Source organism: Hypomesus transpacificus, chromosome 9, assembly GCF_021917145.1.
Source record: "Hypomesus transpacificus isolate Combined female chromosome 9, fHypTra1, whole genome shotgun sequence".
Classification (NCBI taxonomy): domain Eukaryota; kingdom Metazoa; phylum Chordata; class Actinopteri; order Osmeriformes; family Osmeridae; genus Hypomesus; species Hypomesus transpacificus.
In genome coordinates, this window is record NC_061068.1 from 17,536,980 (window position 1) to 17,556,297 (window position 19,318).

General features: G+C 38.9%; 1 protein-coding gene across 1 annotated transcript; it reads right to left on the reverse strand.

Annotated features, from left to right (window-relative positions):
• Positions 1–2,428: 2,428 nt before the first annotated feature.
• Positions 2,429–9,377, reverse strand: ela3l (elastase 3 like). The gene is made up of 8 exons (XM_047025552.1): positions 9,318–9,377; positions 6,849–6,937; positions 4,308–4,405; positions 3,957–4,085; positions 3,528–3,664; positions 3,263–3,408; positions 2,631–2,783; positions 2,429–2,555 (listed from the first exon to the last, which is right to left on the reverse strand). The coding sequence occupies exons 1-8, from the start codon at positions 9,355–9,357 to the stop codon at positions 2,538–2,540; spliced, it is 810 nt and encodes a 269-aa protein (XP_046881508.1). The 5' UTR covers positions 9,358–9,377; the 3' UTR covers positions 2,429–2,537.
• Between the last annotated feature and the right edge of the window lie 9,941 nt (positions 9,378–19,318).

Genomic DNA, 19,318 nt, shown 5'->3' on the forward strand with positions numbered 1-19,318 from the left:
CCTGAATGCTGAGATGGCAAGCCAAACCCAGATTGTTGATGCGGTGTGGCCTACCGTATAATCCGGACCTGATTCGCATATTGAAACATCAGACCCAGTCCTGCCGTCAGGTAGACAGGTAGTTAGAGGGACAATACACATAAAGACCTGGACCAGAACGGAACTTGTGGAACTTAAGAGCACACACTATTCATGGACTGAACGGATGATATCCTGGGAACTGTACATACACACACCCACACACTGAAAAGAAGACTTCTTCTACAAGAATTCTACTAATCTCAAACATTTACTCTTCTTTTTTTATTTTAAACTGTCTATATTGTGACTGTTGCATGACCAAGTGTGAAGCAATAAACTGGTCATTTGTTCAACTCATTCTGTGTCTTAGGCCTACCTCTCCTTCGAATCTAGGTAGATATTTAGTGCTTTTTCTAAAACTAGCCCAAAACAAGTGCTACATGTAGTTACATGTAAAGACTAAGTTGTTTATATTTAAACAGTAAATGCATTTACGTAGCAATACAGTTTTTTTCAAATGCTTACACAATTTTTTTTTCTTGTCACTTTTTTTTTTAACTTAACACACAAATCCAACAACTGCACACACAAAATGCAAAATGCCTCGCTTCTCTTGCAAAATGAAGCACTGCAATCAAAATATCACAAACACATCTCAAAAGCACACATTTGTCTCATGTTGCAAACACTTTGCCACTATATTACATTTTTGGATATATCATATACACACAGCTATTCAAAACCTAAAGCTCTTTTTTCATGAGCTCCTTTGTACATTTCTGTTCAAGATTGAAAGTAAATGAAATAATAATAAATAATAAGTAATGAAAGCAGATATGATGAAAAATTCATGTTAAACACAAAAAAAAGATTGAAATCAAACTTTGCTATAAGTTTTTATTTTTGTGAATACAGTATTACACAGTACAAAATAATGAGTGTAGTAGGACAGAAACCAAACCTAATTTTGAAAAAAGTGATTACGGAATGGTGTCTGTGTGCCATGAACTGTAGCATACAGTAATACATACTATTTTCTACAATATTGTCAGAATGTCTTCTTACAGTCACTGTACTGTTGCACGGTATGATACAGTAATCCACCAGACTGTGATCAATCATGCAGTGCACTGCAGTCATTGGATGCATGGGTGCTACAATATATGTTTGTGTGTAGTATACCGTGTGTTGTGCTGAAACGGCTATTATGTGTACATTAGAACATGCGTATATTACAGTTGATTGTTACATACCTGTTATCATTTCTACAGTAAAGGTTCAAATCATAGCCATTGACACTTTCCTGTTGTATGACTATGTTTAGCCTGTGTTCTGCTCCTCTCTTTCACCAACCGTCTCTGGAGGGGATCCCTCACTGAATTGCTTCTCCCAAGATTCCTTCAATTTTTTCTCCTCTAGTGAGTTTTTCTGGGAGTTTTTCCTTGTCTTCCTTGAGGGTTGAGGTTGGCTGAGGGGCAGTTCTCTGGGCATATGTGAAGCCCTCTGTGACATTGCTTGTAAAAAAGGGCTATACAAATACTGTACATTTGATTTGAAAATATTACAGTAACCATCACAACTTAGTACTGTCAACAAAGAACAAATAAAAACGGGGTAAAAACCCTCTGGTGTGGTGGACCCAGCCTTGAAAACACTCCACACCTATGTCACCACAGGCCAATTCCATTGCCTGTAGAAGATTTCCCCTGGTATATGGGTTTCAGTCATAGACATTCCACCGCCGCACAGAGAAAAACTCTTCAATTGGATTGAGAAAAGGGATGTATGGTGGAAGGCAAACATTTACGGTAACAAATGCTGGTTGATGTTGAACTATTCTTGTATACGGACACCATGGTGAAAGCTGACATTGTCCCAAACCACCATTAGAAAAAACTCAATTTGGAGTCATTGTGTTTTACAAATGACAACTGTGTTGTAGTTGTGTTTACTGTTTGCCGCCTGTGTTTACCACTTTGCAGCACAAGTGCTGTGTTTAGTGAATGAGAATGTGTTTAGAGTTTTGCCAAAAGTGTCTGATTTGACAAATTAGTTTAGTTCACTGAACATTTGATTCAGAGAATGGGGTTTAGTGTTGTAGCAATTGTGAAAAAATGTAGTGTGGCATTTTGATTGGTTGTGTTTGAAAAAGGAAATCAAGATGCTTCCTGTTAGAATTTTGCGTGTTGTGTGGATAATTGTGTGTTGAGTTTTGCAAAAAGTGTTTAATGAAATTGAAAACTAATCCAAAGGCCAAAATATGCGTATGGTTTTGCAGATTTGAGGTGTGGCTCTGGTGTTTGAGTGTCTGGTTTCAGAAATAGTGTGAAAAGTCAGGAATTTGTGTGTAAGCATTTGAAAAAAACTGTATACAGGGCAGCGGAAATGTTTTCAAAACACTTTTTAATAATAAATGTAATTTATTGAAAATACTGCACCAATAAATGATGAGTACTGTGCTCCATTAAAAGACACATTTTGTCAGAAGTTTTATCTGAACACATTTGCTCAGTTTGTCAGTTGTCCATCATCGTCTGAAAGAAGCAATTGAAAATGTGTTAGGTAACAATAAATTGTAATCAAAAACAACAAAATTCTGTTCCAGTTACCTTATCAATCCACTCATTGAAGTCAGACACTCTGGTGAAAACAGTTGGCTTCTTCACATAGTTGCATCCCAGGCCAGACACAAAGCTAGCAATGCCATGAACCTCCCACACTCCCTCAGGGTTCTTACAGTTCAGGGGTCCACCAGAATCACCCTGTAACAGAGTATGTGCAGTCATCCTACATGTAACATTTGATGTTTTCCTTACACCACAATTCTTTTAAATAATTGTCCTGATATCCTACTGAAAGGTATGATTTCCCACTGAAATGTCTGATTTGCCATTCCTAAACACATGAAACATTAACTACTGCAATGCCCTTTTAAATGAAATATAGTAGTGATCTGGCAAACAGGGTGTACATCTTGTCACATGGAAGGATACCAAATTGGAGCCATTGATTACTCCATCACTTAGTGCAGCTCAACATGGCGGCAACTGCATTTATATTTAATTCTCGCGAACAGCTCATCTAAATTACTTCAGTCAACACTGCATTCTTGGGTCCTGAGCAATACACCTGCTGAATTGCAACTTTATACAGCGCCCTGTTCTTGAGCTAATCAAGCCACATACAGACAGACACACAGAGACCGGTATTTATTTAGTTAAATATTACTTCCTGTACTTACATTGCAGCCACCAACAACACCATCGCCACCAGCACACACCATAGATCTGCGAATCGACACACCCCACCAGTCGTTCTGTGTGCATGTCTCATGATCCACCACGGGCATAAGAGCTTGCTGCAGAGTGTCAGAGATTGGACCTCCAGCTGAAATTTAAGAAATGTATTTAGCACTCCACTGTGTTATTTATTTCAGCATGCTATATGATGGGATACTTGTTTGAAGAGTGAATGGGCAGTTAATATAATACGGCTGTGGGACACACTGGAGAGTCTTCCCCAGCCAGTGATGTAGCAGGGGTAGTTCTGTGCCAGAATGGTGTCAGGGGCAGGTATACAGGCTAGTTGGACCTGGTCCGTCAAGGTCACATGCTCGGAAAGCTTGATCATAGCAATGTCATTGCTGATCATAACAAGCAGAAGAGAGATGTGTCACATGCCAGAAAGTAAAATGGGGCATACTACAGTATTGTACTTATACACTGTAAATACATTTGGACCATTTATCAACTTAAATACTATGAATGACAATGTCTAAATGACATATTTTTATGTTATATTTATGTTTCATCATCATCAGTCATTTTCTCTTACGACATTAATGCATACATGCTGTGAATATCAACCAATTGTTATTCCAATATTGAGGAAAGTGAGGAATGGTATGGTATAACTAGTAAAAACACAAACCCTACCCCACAGACAGCAGAATAGGGTTCCATTGCCTGTGTACAATGATTTTGGTAGGACGATAGGCCTTGGCAGTGGGCTCAGCCTCCTTGAGGTTGTGCTTGCCAACAACCACACGGTAGTTCAGCTTCATACTAGATGATTTAAACATAACAAATAAATTAAAATCTTTAAGATTCAAGTAGCTGCTAATACAAAACACAGTGTTGTCTTTACATTGCATGTATTTGTACGTCTGTGTATAGCTAGTTAGTTGTGATGGTATGTTGGCTGACCTAATTTACCATGCACCTACAGATTGTGTTAGTTTGTGCTTTAGTCGTGACTGTGTGTGATTTGGTATTTTATCGACCTACTCAATGCAATGAGCAGCAGTCATGACCCAGTTGGTAGCGATGAGGGATCCTCCACAAGTGTGTCTAAACACAGCGTCCCTTTCATACTGCAGTGAAATCTTTACCAGATAAAGGAAAAAGAACACGTGTAGCGTCATCGGTATTGGTTCCTTCCGATATATTCCTCTCTGCAGGGTTTAATCTTGGGTACTCTGACTGCCCTTATGGAAGGAAAATATATTGCAGTATATTGGAAAATATCATGTGATATATTAGGAAATATATGTCCATATATGGGATGTAATATTTATAATGTACGGAAATACATGGGATAATATATTGATGATAAATATATTACTAATATATTATAAACTATAATATATATTCATGTAATATATTGCAATATATTGCAGAATACAGCAATGATTGCCGTTTTCCATATATTGCAACATATTCAACATGAATATATAATATATGTGTTTATAAATCCCAAAATATATGCAATTTTATATCTATAAAAACCACCATAATATATTCCGATTTATATGGGAAAATTTATTGATAATATATGTAAAGATATAGTGTCACATGTATGTTTAATATATGGTAGAATATATTTGAATTATATGTAAAAAATATAGCTGCAAGCAGCAATGGCGAATTCCTCCTTCAAAATGTCAAAATATTGTAAAATTGACATAATAGATAGTTACACTGGAATTACCCAGAAAACCAAAAACGTTTTATTTTTTGTAAAAAAAAGTGCCTATGTCTGGAGTTGAACCTGGAACCCTTCGTTTACCAGCACAACTTCTCATCCAATTGAGCCATTCCAAAATCTAGACTTTGCAGTGTTCAGTTACTGAATAATAAAATAAGATGTTTCTCCTATGGCAATCATAGTCACATTTGGTCCAAGCTCAAACAGCTCAAATTCAGTCATATTTTCACATATTTAGGTGAAACTTTGCAGGGTACTTCAGGCGGAAGTCACCTTAAAGCCTATTCCTGACGGGGGAATCCTAATTATATGGAAAGATATACATTAAATAAATGTACAGATATGTGTTCAATATATTGTGGAATATATTTTAAATATAGGTAAAATTATATGGAAAAATATTTGAAATACATAATGACAATGATCGCTTCCAGCAAACTTCTTTTGAATTAGCCATTTCCCCCTAAATAAATGTCAATCTTACGGTATTTACGTTTTTGGGGGCACATTTTCAGTTAGCAGGTGGTACTGTTTGAATCGGGATTCCATTCGCAATAATGCCGTTGACAACCTTCTTAGAATACCTTCTAGATGGCTGAGCGGTTAGGGAATTAGGCTCTTAATCAGAAGGTTGCCGGTTCGATTCCCGGAACCGCAAAAATGAAGCTGTGTCCTTGGGCAAGGCAATTCGCCCTACTTGCCTCGGGGTATGTCCCTGCACTTACTATAACTTACCTGTAAGTCACTCTGGATAAGATTGTCTGCTAAAGGACTAAATGTAAATATCACCATATATGTCTGTACATTGTATGGGCATGTTCTCATTAATATACACATGCATTGTACAATATATCTTTCCATATAATTTTACATATATTTAAAATAAATTCTACCATATATGAAGCATACATGTGACACTATATCTTTACATATATTACCCATACATTTTCCCATATAAAGCGGGATATAAATTGCATATATTTTGGGATATATAACCACATATATTATATATTAATGTTCCATATATTGCAATATATGGAAAACGGCAATCATTGATGTATTCTGCAATATATTGCAATATGTTATATGAATATATATTAGTTTATAATATATTTGTAATATATTTATCATCAATATATTATCCCATGTATAACCTCTTGCCTCGCAAATAACATGTTCATTTAGACAATGGAAACATGATTGATGTGAATAGAACCGTGCTTTATAAATCAATGTGTGTGATTGATTGATTCATGGTCTGTAATATATGTAATTTTGGAATTCAATTGCATTGTGTGAGAAATTGCTGATGAAGAGGGAGCGAGAGAAGGAGCAGATCCTGATTTCACCTGAACCAACAATGCATGAGGGCCAAAAATGATTTGGGCCGCTGAAATAAGTAATTCCAAGGAAATTAATCAAAGACAGCATTATTTAGTTCATCCTTCTTTCTTTCTTTTTTATATCAATGTAATAATCCATTTTGAGTTGCCCGAGTGGCCCCCAGTCTAGCGACCCTTTCAAGCATTTGCCCATTTGCCAGATGGTCAGTCCATCACTGCTCAGGACACACAAATAACCTGCTACTCTGTGGGAAACTTTTAGCCTACGTAAACTCTGCAAAACACACCTGAGGTGGCATGAAAACTATGACAATGGTAATACCCCTTTTACCTTAGAACCAGTGGAAAATCAAAGTATGGTGAGCATGTACAGGGTGTAAACATGCTGATACTCTTTAGTAATGCAGCTGTCTATCTGCTAATGCTCCAGGTATTGGATATTTTTCATGTGATCTCCCCATGCCTGGATGTAATGAAAATTAGTCTAAATAACTGTACCTGCCAGGGCCAGCTGTTGGGACGGGCATCAACTCCGTTGACTACTCTGGATACTTCCGGCTGGATGGATGGGGTTCCACATCCAGCAGCTGTGGGAGAGATATAGTAGTAGTAGTAGGTAGGTACTTCATTTTATTGTTGGTACTTTTAAAGTAGGTACTTTATTATTAGAGCTGTCAAACAATTAAAATATTTAATAGCGATTAATCGCATTAATGTCATAGTTAACTCGCGATTAATCTCAATTAATCGCACATTTGTATCTATTTTTAATGTCCCTTGATTTCTTTTTCATCCTTTTTTTTTCAAATTGTAATGCTCTTATCGACATGGAAAAGTGGTTCGGATTGCTCCGTGCAAATGTTTTTTTTTAATTGAAAACAACATTGCAATCGCCTGGCTTTGACGAGCAGGCGGAGAATTTGCATCAGCTGTGTGCTTGGCTGTGTGCCATCAAAATTATATTTTCGACTCCACGACGTGCTGCGATGATTCGCTCATTCCCTCCGGCTCAGTTCACAACGACAGAACACACTGATCACTTTGGTCTTGTCAATGGAACCATTTGGCAACGTTTTAAAAGTAAACTTTCCATTCAGAATCTTATTGGCATCCATTTCGGCGTCTGGCGCTGGCAATCAACTCAAAACATATCGTTAGCCTACTACCAGAGAATGTCTAATATCCGTAAACGGGCTCTGCTACGACTGTTTAGCCGGCTCGCAAGCCCAAACAAGTGGGTGTGGCATGCCTGTTGTTTTGTTTCCGGTCTAGCTAGATCCGGTGTGGTATTGTAGTTTTTCTAACGTCAGTGGTTGTTGCAACAGAATGTGAAAAAAACTACAAAGTTTGCTAGGTCAAAAAGAGCGTTAATCGCGCGATAAAAAAATTGACGCCGTTAATTTGGGTTTGCGTTAACGCCGTTAATAACGCGTTAAACTGACAGCACTATTTATTATACATAATAATGGGAGCTTATTCAATAGTTTCTTTGTGCTCAACTCCACACAAGAGTTGCGTCTTGGAGTTTGGAAGGACAACATGTGAAATATGTTACAATAATGTATGATGGACACTGTATGCTAGTAATGAGTCACTAGGTGCGTTCGACATAGACTGCGGCTGCATGAAACGACTGGCGAGAGTGGCCGCTTGCAGTCAGGAGTTGAAAACGGCTCTGTAAAGTCAGACATTTCAGCTTCTCGTGGTTTGCTGCGTTGACGTCAGTCACGGCCGATTAAGCGCTGTTTGCTTACTTTACTCTATTTATAATTAGACATAGTCTTTCCGTTAGTGAAGAGGATGGTTAGTTGAGACCGCAGCTTAATCTGCGCCTTTGCCCAACCGCAAATAGCGCACGGTGTAGCCTATTTCTGCATTTTGCGTGGTATTTATCAAACCAGATCCTCGTCGGGCAATCAGCGCCTTACTCCGCCATTTAGTTGCCTGGCTGCCAGCCCAACTTAACCCCGCCCACAAAAAAAAATTGGGGTCGGGAAGTTGGGTCTGGGGAACCTCGATTCGGGAAAAACTATCTCCGAACAGGAGCTGTTCGGACCAATCAAAATGTCAGGGCGGGCTTTATACGATGATGGACAGATGATTAACAGTAACGTAATCAACCACGTCACCAAAAAGCGCTTGGGTTGAATTTGTTTTTAACAAACAGCATATTACGTTGCTCTGATTGGTTGTAGGTCTATCCAATTGAGCGAAGAGGCATTTGTTTTAGCACTATTTTTTGGTTGTTCACAATATGTACTTCTTGTTTTTGACTACCCGCAATGCTGTGGGGCTGTCTTGTTGTTATTATCAATGACCTATGCACTTTGTAAAGCTCTCTCTTGGAAGTCGCTTTGGATAAAAGCGTCTGCTAAATGAATAAATGTAAATGTAAATGTTTTACGAGTTTGGTTGAAACACGCCCCATACTCACAGCCCAACGGAGAGTTCTCAGACTCATATTCTGACTAGAATTATGAGTATGACAACGTCAGGCTACCCTTTAGTGTTAATTAGCCAAGAAATTGCCTGTATGTTACTGCCACCATGGGTGATTCGAGGAAAAGAAAAAGAGGGTTCAGCGAACAGGAGATAGAAATATTGGTCCACGAAGTTACAGCAAACATGTTACAAGGAGGAAATACACCTCTCCTCCCATCTCTTTGAAGCACGCACCCACTCTCCCTTATTCCCCTTCCAGCAGCGGGAATCTGCGTTTTTACTCAAGTGCGCTGCCTTTGTAAATACGGTTTCATGTCTTTACCCGCTATTTTATGCCTGAAATAGACGCAATCCTGTTAGTAAATGAGGCCCTAAGTTATAATGTAATAGAAAACTGTAACAGCAACAAACAATGTATAGACTCTTCTCACAATATATTTCAAATAAAACGTAACATTAAGTGAAACACATTATAATGTTGACGATACATTTATAAAGTTTATAGGAATTTGAAAAATACCTTACCAGTAGCAATAAGAGCAAAGAGAAAAATGTGTGAAGCCATGATATCGCATCATGTCAGTGAGTTCCAACAGAACTCTCTTTATAGATTTTCTTATCTAAGACTGATAAGTGTCCTTCATCCAATTGGTTTTGTCAAATGGAAAGTAGAAGTTATTTTTTGGTTTCTTTTATCTTCCTTTTATATTTTCTTTGTCTTATAAATTGTCTTTAGAAAAATGTAGAACATGATAATTTTTTGAGTTCATAAATACACATTTTGAAGCACAGTTTTTGAGTATCAGCCTACTCACTCCAGTTTGAAAATGTTTGCACAGTTCATACCCTTACAGTTTTTAATTCCAAATGTGCGTTAATATACTAAAAAATCTATAAATCAATTTTTGTTATTGGGATATTAGTCAACTGGTTTGACTAAACAACCTTTTTCCAGCCATGAAGTGCAGTATATTACACTGCAGATTGATAACACTTCATGGCTTTTAGTGAGAATAATTATCTACCCTATCCTTCTCCACTGTACAGTTGTCAACATTGTTTTGTGCATTTAATAAGATGCAATAAATATCAGAAATATTGTAAAAAATACTTAATGTTGCTATGTATTTACCTAGTAATTTATATAAAAACACGATCAAATAAAAAGGGGCAGTTCAATAAAACTTGGTCAACATAGAGAAACAGAAAAACTGTCTTGAAGAGCACATTCAATGAAAGACATAATCAAAAATATAATCTACAAATGAAATTATGGCTGATTCACTGTTCTGTCACGTTTCAGGGTTAAAAGGTACTATTTAGACAAGGAGAAACTGTGGGAAACTGTCAGGTGTTGCTGGTCTTCATGATTCTAGTGCTTGCCTTTTTCTGCTTACTCTGCAAACTTGCATAATCAATTCCCCTTGTAGAAAAAATTTAAACGTTGTTCCTACTATTTTAAATGAACGTTTTTTTTTATTGCATGTTAAATCTGTAGTTTTAAGTTGTCTCTGATTACTGACCAACCCAAAACCTTAATTAATCATAACATAAATATTCAAAATGTTGTTTTTCTGTGGAGCTTTGTATTGTCTTGTTTCAACTAAGAGTTCCTTGAATTGTTCTCAAGATCTTAGCTTGGTTTATATCATATTTCTGGCACCTTTGATGGCTGTGAGCATCTCTGGGATATAATCATGAGATGTAGGTTTGTTAGAGGTAATGTCTTTCTGCAAAAACAAAGGAGCTAGACTGTATTACTTTCTTATGCATTGATAAAACGTAATATTAACACTCACAAGATAAATGTACATAAACATTTTTTTTTTACAGTGAATTATTTATATGATGTAGACTAGAGTGTGGATTCAAAGGAAAGGCGAAGTTGTTGTGACTGCACACAAACTGAAAGAAGATTTGGGGATCTATTGTGCAATAGCAAACAGCTCTAAAGCCTTTCTGTCAGCAACAATGTGATGTATATTTGATTCAGAAGCTGCAATACATCAGTAATGAAACCAGTAACATTTGCGGCCTCAGAAGCAAACAGCCCTTCCCCATCCAGCTTTTCAAAGGGGAGAATGTGCATACATTATGACAGGTCTTAAATGTACTGCTATGCGTACTCTCTAATCTTACTTCACAGTACAGTTAGCATGTACTTTGCCTGTAGTTATAGGGAGGGAAGGTTATTTTAGAAAACTTTCAGGGGCCTTTTGCATTGCTACCTGTACATGAAGATCAAGCAACTGTAAACTCATCATCATAACAAAATTTATCAGACCGACTTTCAGCCTGTGAAGGTGAAAATGTCAAAATCAAGGTTAGAGCTGTTTAAATGGGAGTAGAGCAGTGTAACAGTCACACATTTAATTCTCCAGCACTTCTCTGTCAGCATGTAAGAGCATCTGTCCAAAGATACATACTTTCTCACGAGTATCCTCTTTCTCTCCTTCTGACAGAGATCTCCAGTGGACATTCTAACAGCTGATATACAGACTGTCCAATTCAATGTAAGTACAAATCTAAGCTTCTGCTTTTACAATAAAACTTTATTGTTTATTGTCAAATTTGACAAAACCTAAATCTGTGCATATTATTTTACAAATGTATTCAGTTCATGTGTCACTCATACTAAAGATAATATATATGATATATAAACAGGTAGAATAGTAACATTATAACTAACATGTTTAATTTATTCAAATGTCACAAAAAATATTCATTACTTTGTTGTACCTAATGTAATGAGCAACATTAATCCTTTTTCAAAGGCTTATTATACCTATGCAAAATAATTTCCCCCATGTTGAAACAGTACAATTTGTATTTGAAGATTCTTGTGCAGAGTGCCCATGATGCAGTTGGTGATTAAGATTAAATCACCAACTCACCAGCATCTTAATTTGTGTGAAACACACAAATACATATTCCTTGAACTATAGATAGTGCATAGTACCTGTGATAAAATTGGTGGCCCACACACATATTCCTGGAATTATAGATAGAGAGTGCAGTGTCCATGATGCAGCTGGTGATGACAGTTCATCTCAGTGGTTTTGGTACCTATATTTCTCAGATCACAATTGAAATTCTCTGTCATCTCTGAAGTAGGGTGATTTCAGGTAATGTGGGACACTTTTTGGTAGAGGCTCCAGTAGACTTACAAAATAACAGTTAACTCGCCCCAGTGGTGTTTCTGTAAATCGTTTTAGGGCGTAGGAACATTTCCATGTTGGAATGAAATGGGAATACACAATGTTTTAGAAGCTACACACTTTCAAACATAACATGACCCCCTCTCTCACCCAGGCAGCATTTTCAGGTAATGTGGGACAACTTGTCTGGTAAAGTGGGACAGTCATCGTCTCTCAGCCTAGTCTGCTAATATAATAATAATTAGTTTATATACAACAATGCTAGGTGCAAGGGTGTGGCAAGATTCAATTAGTTGTTCGGTTTGACATATACAATAGGCATGAAGTGTAACTGATGTAAACCTCAGTGATCTGCAGTCTATATGCTAGCTAGCTAGTCCCGCTGTGTTAGAATTTTGTTGGACTAGCGTTAGCTTACAAGCCTGAAAGCGCTGGTTCGATGACAGTGTAAGATGTTATTTAGTTGGGAACTTAAGTGCAGTATAATGCATTGGTATTAAACATTTGAAAACTGTCGAATTAAATTACTTTTATAGCATTAACACAGCATTACTAGATGTCCCACTTTACCTGAAAAATGCTGTCCCACATTAACTGACATGATCAGGTAATGTGGGACAGTCATATAAAACTTTTTTTTTCTTCTAACAAAGCATTTTTTTTGTGTGTGCTTCAATCAGTGGTTAAACCCCTTCAATATGCTGCAACAGTACTCATTGTAACTTAATATAAATTCCTTTGCCAGCCTTATAATTGAGAAATATAATTTAATATGCCGTTGAACTTTCTATGCGTTTTTTCTGTATAGACCTCGTCAAGCCAGATCACGCCTACTCTGATGATGTCAGACAAATAAAAACCACTGCACAGTGACTAACAGTGTTGTATTAACGAGTCAAGATCAGCTCTGGTGATTGGATGTCAGTTTTGTCACATATTAAATCATCAAAATGCATAACTGTCCCACTTTAGCTGAGGTTCCACATTACCTGAACTCACCCTACTTGTTCAACCTCCACATCTATTCTAGTCAAATTGCCAGTGCTGTGGTCAGGGCATAGAAATTGCTGGGCCCCTGAAAAGGTCCAGTGAATGCCCCCCCCCCCCCCCCCCCCCCCCCCCAATAGGTCTTTACTTATTAACGCCTGTGCTCTGTAACGTGTGCTCTCTCTCTTACATAAAACATATGTAAACTTAGAGAGACTTACTCAGTGATGGGAGCTACATTATAGCAAAACAAATACATTTTTATACATAAAACGTAAACATAAAAAGTTTAATAAATATAACTGAGAGGTCTTAACAACTTGTGTGGCGCCGGGCCAGACACACACACGACAATTTGACACACTGATATCTGCTACACTCACCACATTTTGTTCTAAAAAATGCAATTTACCTGCCTTCATCTTTGCCTATTATACAGCCATCTTCCTTGTCTTTCTGGATGCAAAGTCTTTTATAATGTATTTGAAGTCAATTTGTTTAGCCATTTCACACTCAGTGGAAAGTAGTGTGATTGAGCCTCTGCTGGCTCATTTTGGAGCACAAGTCATTTTTATGATTTTGAGTTTACTGAAGGACCTTTCTCCTCCTGCCAAGTTACAGGTAAAGTTCAGAATGTCCTCAGAGCAATGCAGAACATGCGCTTTCTCAGTGTCAGCTTTGCTCTAACTAGCTTCCTCTTGGCTAGCATTGTGGTTACTGCTGCTCGTCTGTGCAGCCTAGCTGCAGTGTTGCCAGGTCCGCGGTTTTCCCGCGGAATTGGGCTACTTTTGAAGTGTTGCCGCGGGTTGAATTTTTTGTCCGCTTGTTCGGGTAGACCCATTTTGCATGCAAATTATATAAATATCTTTAAATAAAAATCCATATTTTAAATGATATAAGTTATGTGTACCCAAATTCTACCAAACTGACTCCAGATCAACACATGCATTGGACACGCCCACATACACACACGCAATGTGCGTGTGCACACGTGCCATTAAGGCCAATTTATACTTCTGCGTTTTACAGACACGCACACAGGGAACTAGCCTGTCTCTGCCCTCCTACGTACTTCTGCTTAATTTGGATTTTGCTTCTGTACTAGGTCTGGGAGTTTGACTTTGAAGTCGGTTTTCAGAAACACATTTTTTGTAGGTCCAATCAGCGAACAGAGGGAGTGGCTGAGAATGATGACGTTAATGTTGTGCACTAGTCTGAGTAGTTCAGTAATGGCGGCGGAGAAAGATGCGAGCGAAGCTATTCTGCGATTGTGGCAACGCTGCCGAATATCCAGAAGTTAAAGCCGGAGCAGGAACTTTCCTTGCCGAGTTTTGTTGGTGGCCATGATGTTGTGGCCCTCCTCCCCACGGGGTTCGGGAAAAGTTTGATTTTCAAGCTACGGCAGCTAGCTCCGTTACAGTAGTGGTGAAGGAGGTGGCTAACCCTCAACCCCTCGGAGAGCTCTACGTGCACCTCTTAATTTTCCTGACTATCCGTCCGTCAGTCCGTCATTTCATGGATAGCCCTTGGCTGTGATTGGTCCGTATTAAGAACTGCTTGCGTCAGGGGCGGGGTTGCCGTGACCAACAAGAGAACAGAATCCTTTGACCGCCATTGTTGCAAGTTTTTACAATTAATATTTCAGCTAAACAGTACATGTAAATCAGCATCTGAACTGAAATGTAACGAGAAATGGGCAGTGTAGTTGCTGAAAATGTGCTTATCTTATTGGTGAAACGGCTCATTTGTAAATTTGCTCCCACTTTTCGATAACCTAACTAGCATCGCAGTGAAGCGCCATCTACTATTCTGGCGGTGAATTGCTTTCAGCACACAGAGCCGTCGGAGTAGTATAAATTCAACCAATACTTCCGACTCCGTGCGTGCGTCTGTCCGTAACGGAGTCGGAGAAGTATTAATCGGCCTTAATGCTCTGTCTCCCGAGAAAACTTCCTGAAAACTGCTTTTAATGCTGGCATACTAAACATTTGGTGTTACTTTGTAGATATTACAATACATTTGAGAATATCAATAATGGACTTTAAAGGCAATGTATATGGTTTTGCAGGGGCATATTTTGAGTTCTGATATTGGGCTGGTTTTATTGGCCATTGGGCTGGTTTTGGGCTGCTTTTGATCACGCAGACCTGGCAACCCTGCCTAGCTGGGAGCTTCTTTCGGAGTTGACTGGAAAAAAATATGTATTATTTTTATTTGGGGGTCGAATGCCGTTGCTAGCTCTCTCCTTTTTTTATCTTTTCTTTTCTGATATCCCGATTTCTGAACAGGTCCAGGCATAGCAACGAAATGTAGCCTTCTCTGACATTATTAGCTTTAACCTTTGATCAATAAATGACATCAGCCAAACATCAGCCATGCCCGTCGAGTCAGTCTTAGCTAGACTCTACTCATCTGCTTTTTATTAACACTGATTTGCAAGGAATGCAAGAACAGCTAGATAGCGAAAACACTTAGACTGAAGGCATGTAAACTAGTTTAGCTTGCTAACGCAAGAGCATAGAATGTGTGATGATTTAGTTTATTGCCAATGGGGCTAACGTGTTATTTCATGTTCCTGACTTCAACAATGCCAACTGATTGCTGTTGGCCGTGTTGCGTTTTTGATCCGCAGTTTCACTCGTTGAAAACCAACCAATCAGCGCGCAGGTTATCAAAATATTAATGAGCATTCCATGAAAAACCAATGTCACATACCCTATTCGGAGACCTTAAGGAACAGTGTGAAATGCCCTAAAAACACAGTCAATCACCCCTTTTAAAAATGATTAAATGATTTTAGAAAGCATGTTAAAGTGATGTCAGAGTTGTATGTTCTATCATGGTTTGTTGTACTATAATTATTAATTATACATTTTAAGATCCAGTATTAGTTTTTAGCATATTTTTGCACCACTAGTTTTAAAACTTGCCTCTAGCCTGTAATATGCTCATTATTTTAGCGGCGAAGCCACCTTAAGGGTTTCTATGTATTCTTCTTATTATTACTATTACACATCTGTCATTGAAGTCTATGGCAGCCCCAACCACATGGTCACCAAGTTTCATGTCTCCCATTCCAACCATCTAGCGCCACCAATGGGTCGAAGTTGAAGGTGTGTTTACACATGTTACCTTTGAACCATATGCCCCATTGTCGTTGGATTCCCTGGATCAAGACGAGTTCAACGCACTCTATGACGTCATACACAGTCATATAGAATCTCCGCCATTTTGAATGTTAGGGAGAAATGTTTTTTCGCTACTCCTCCTACAATTCTTTTCGAATCTTTTTCATAATTGCCACATATGATCTTCAGACCAAGCCTCACAAAAGTTATCCCCTGGAGTTTATATTTTCGCAACTGTTTATTAGTTACAGCCAATCAAATTCAGCAACTGATACGGTTAAAGGGAAGTGAGGTCATATCTTAACGAATCTTTGATGCATTGACTCCAAACTTGGTGTATGGATTCATGACCCTGTTGTTAAGAGGTCCAAAAAAGGTAGTGTCATTTGAGCTCTAGGGGGCGCTACAATAAGCAAAATTGTGTTTTGACCAATAACCGTTGATTTGTTTGGCGTATTTAAGTAATTCCTATGTCTCGTGATATCTTAGGAAATCCCGCGTCTGATGCATGTTAACGCGTGATACCAGACGAATTGATGAGGCCGCCATTTTGAATGAATGAAGAAAACCTTTTTCCTTACTCCTACACAATGTATACAATATTCACCCGATTTGGCACAGATTATCTTCAGACCACAATCACCTTGCCATGTAAAAATATGACTGAATTACAGTTTAAACTTGGGCCAAATCTGACCATGCGTGCCACAGGAGAAACAGCTTCCTTTTTGTATTCAGTAACTGTACACAGCAATTCCCAGCGCTGACAATGGCTCACTGGGATAAGACGGGCTCCGTTGAAGTGCAAGGTCGTAGGTTTGAATCCAGCCAAAGTCTCAGACATGTCATGATACTGGTTTATGTGCATTGGATTTCTTGCATCATAACTTCTTATCTACGAGTCTTTGGATCATTTTTCACGTGACCTGCATAGGCTCTGTACCTAGAGGAAACGAACAATTCGTTCATTTCCTGACTCGGTCTTTCTACAAGTCTTTGGATCCTTTTTTCACGTGACCCGCATTGTATTTTTTAGTAGAGGAAACAGTTTCCTTATTCCCTTTCGGGTGGCCGCTGTTTTAGTAAGACGTGAATAAATGATATTCGCTGAAGTCATCATACTGACTGGTTTTGTTATTTTCACTTTACATTTACACTTACAGTTTAGTGCAGTGTAATTGTTTGACGTGATAATTAAATGCTAGTGTGATAATACATGACCAAATCATACGAACTCATGAAACATCATTTTAATGCAGGAATTTCATGTCATGTCATGCACTAACCTACATGAGAATATCATACGTGTTTGCAGTGGACGTATAGCCCCCAACCCCCCCCCCCCCCCCCCCCCCCCCCCCCCCCGTTGAAATGAATGAATTGTTCGTTACAGTAACGGTTGGCTAGTAGCATAGAATTGTACTGTAAGCATCAGAGCTGAAAGCATCTGAGTGTGCACTTGTACATATTGACATCGTAGTTCTTTGACCCATTCTGAGTTGCGCTCAAAGGGTACTCTGTACACTTGCTTCATGCGCAGCCTGTTGCGTTTGAGGACACGATCAATGGTCGAAAGGCTGACACTGTTGATTCCTTCAAAGTTTGCACTGTCTTAAACAACTCTTTCCTGTATTTCACGCAGGCGGATTGAATTGTTTTGAAGGACTATATCAACAATGAGAGCCTCTTGCTGTTGGGAGAACATACCAGTCCTTCCACCCGTATGTTGTAGTCTTGCAATTCTACAAGAAGGGAAAATGCACTTTCAGTATTACATAGAGTAAAGTATAGTTGTTACGGACCTGTTTAGGCGGAAGGCCGTAACACTACCCAATGAGCCTACACACAAGGACCGAGGACATACTGGGGTGCAAGTAAACAAGCGTTTAATCGTAACACAAAAACACAAAAAGGGAAAACACAGCCGACGGGTACAGTGGAACTACGAGCGGTGCCAAAGGAAAGTAATCAACAAAAGAGTCCTATTCTCCCTAACCAAAGACATCCCTATGCTAACAAAACAGACATGGGTGGCACCCGCTCCTTACCTAGGGTGTTTAACAAGGGTTAGCTACGTGATGGGATGTATGCCCATGGGCAGTTTACCTGTTCCAAAGCCCCTGTACGACTGAACTAATAATAAAACAACGAAAAGCACGATACAGAGTACCGGCGATAACTCGACAAACAAACAGGTAGTAAAACAACGGATAACACTGAACATGAGCAAATGCACAAACACATACAAACGCCGACAAGAAAAACACACAGGGCTAGAGGCTACTGAACAGTACACAGGACCGGGTTTAAATGTGAACGGACAGACAGGTGATTGGTGGAGTGTAGTGCGTTAACGGCGGGGGAGTGGTGACGGCAGCCAATCCCGTACAGAAATGGATGGGCGGAGGTGCACCGGTGACGGGGAGATGGAGGCGGCAGCCAATCACCGACGGGCAACGAAAACTAGGGGAAACTGAAGGGAAGACAAGCACACAACAATACAGAACACACATACAAGCAGGGCGAGGGACGTAACAATAGTGTAAATCATAATGGACATTACATTCTATGTGTAAAATGTATGGAAAGAAAGGTTATTCCCCCCCCCCCAGTAATTTCTCTGTTGGTAAAAGGTATGTACTGGCTCAAATGAATACAGTTAACTTTCAAATACTGAAATGAAAAGCGTCTTCTTCTCTGAATATCCTGACAATGGTGGCCACAGAGAATCTGCTCAATTTGGGTTGAACTCGTAGGCCTGCTTCCCTCATTGTCATACCATGAACAAGAACATGGTCTATGACTGTTGCTCGAATATCATCTGAAATGACTACTTTTGGTCTTGGTCGTCCTCCTCGTTCTCCTCCTCGTCCTCCTCCTCTTACTCTTCCTCTGCCTCTCAGATTGTTTTCAACCATTCTTACATCCACCCAACACACCTGTGCCCCTCTGAACTGGATTATATTCTGGGTAATTGGTTTAGGTAATCACATCATTAGAAACAAGTGTGAACAATTTTTTGTCATTATGTTTTACAGGTGACAACTGTGTTGTAGTTGTGATTACTGTTTGCCGACTGTGTTTACCATTTTGCAGCACAAGTGCATCACTGTGCAAAATGTGTTTAGTGAATAAGAACGTGTTTAGAGTTTTGCTTAAAGAGTGTCTAATTTGACAAATCGGTTTAGTTCACTGAACATTTGATTCAGAGAATGGGGTTTAGTGTATTAGCAATCGAGAAAAACTGTAAAAA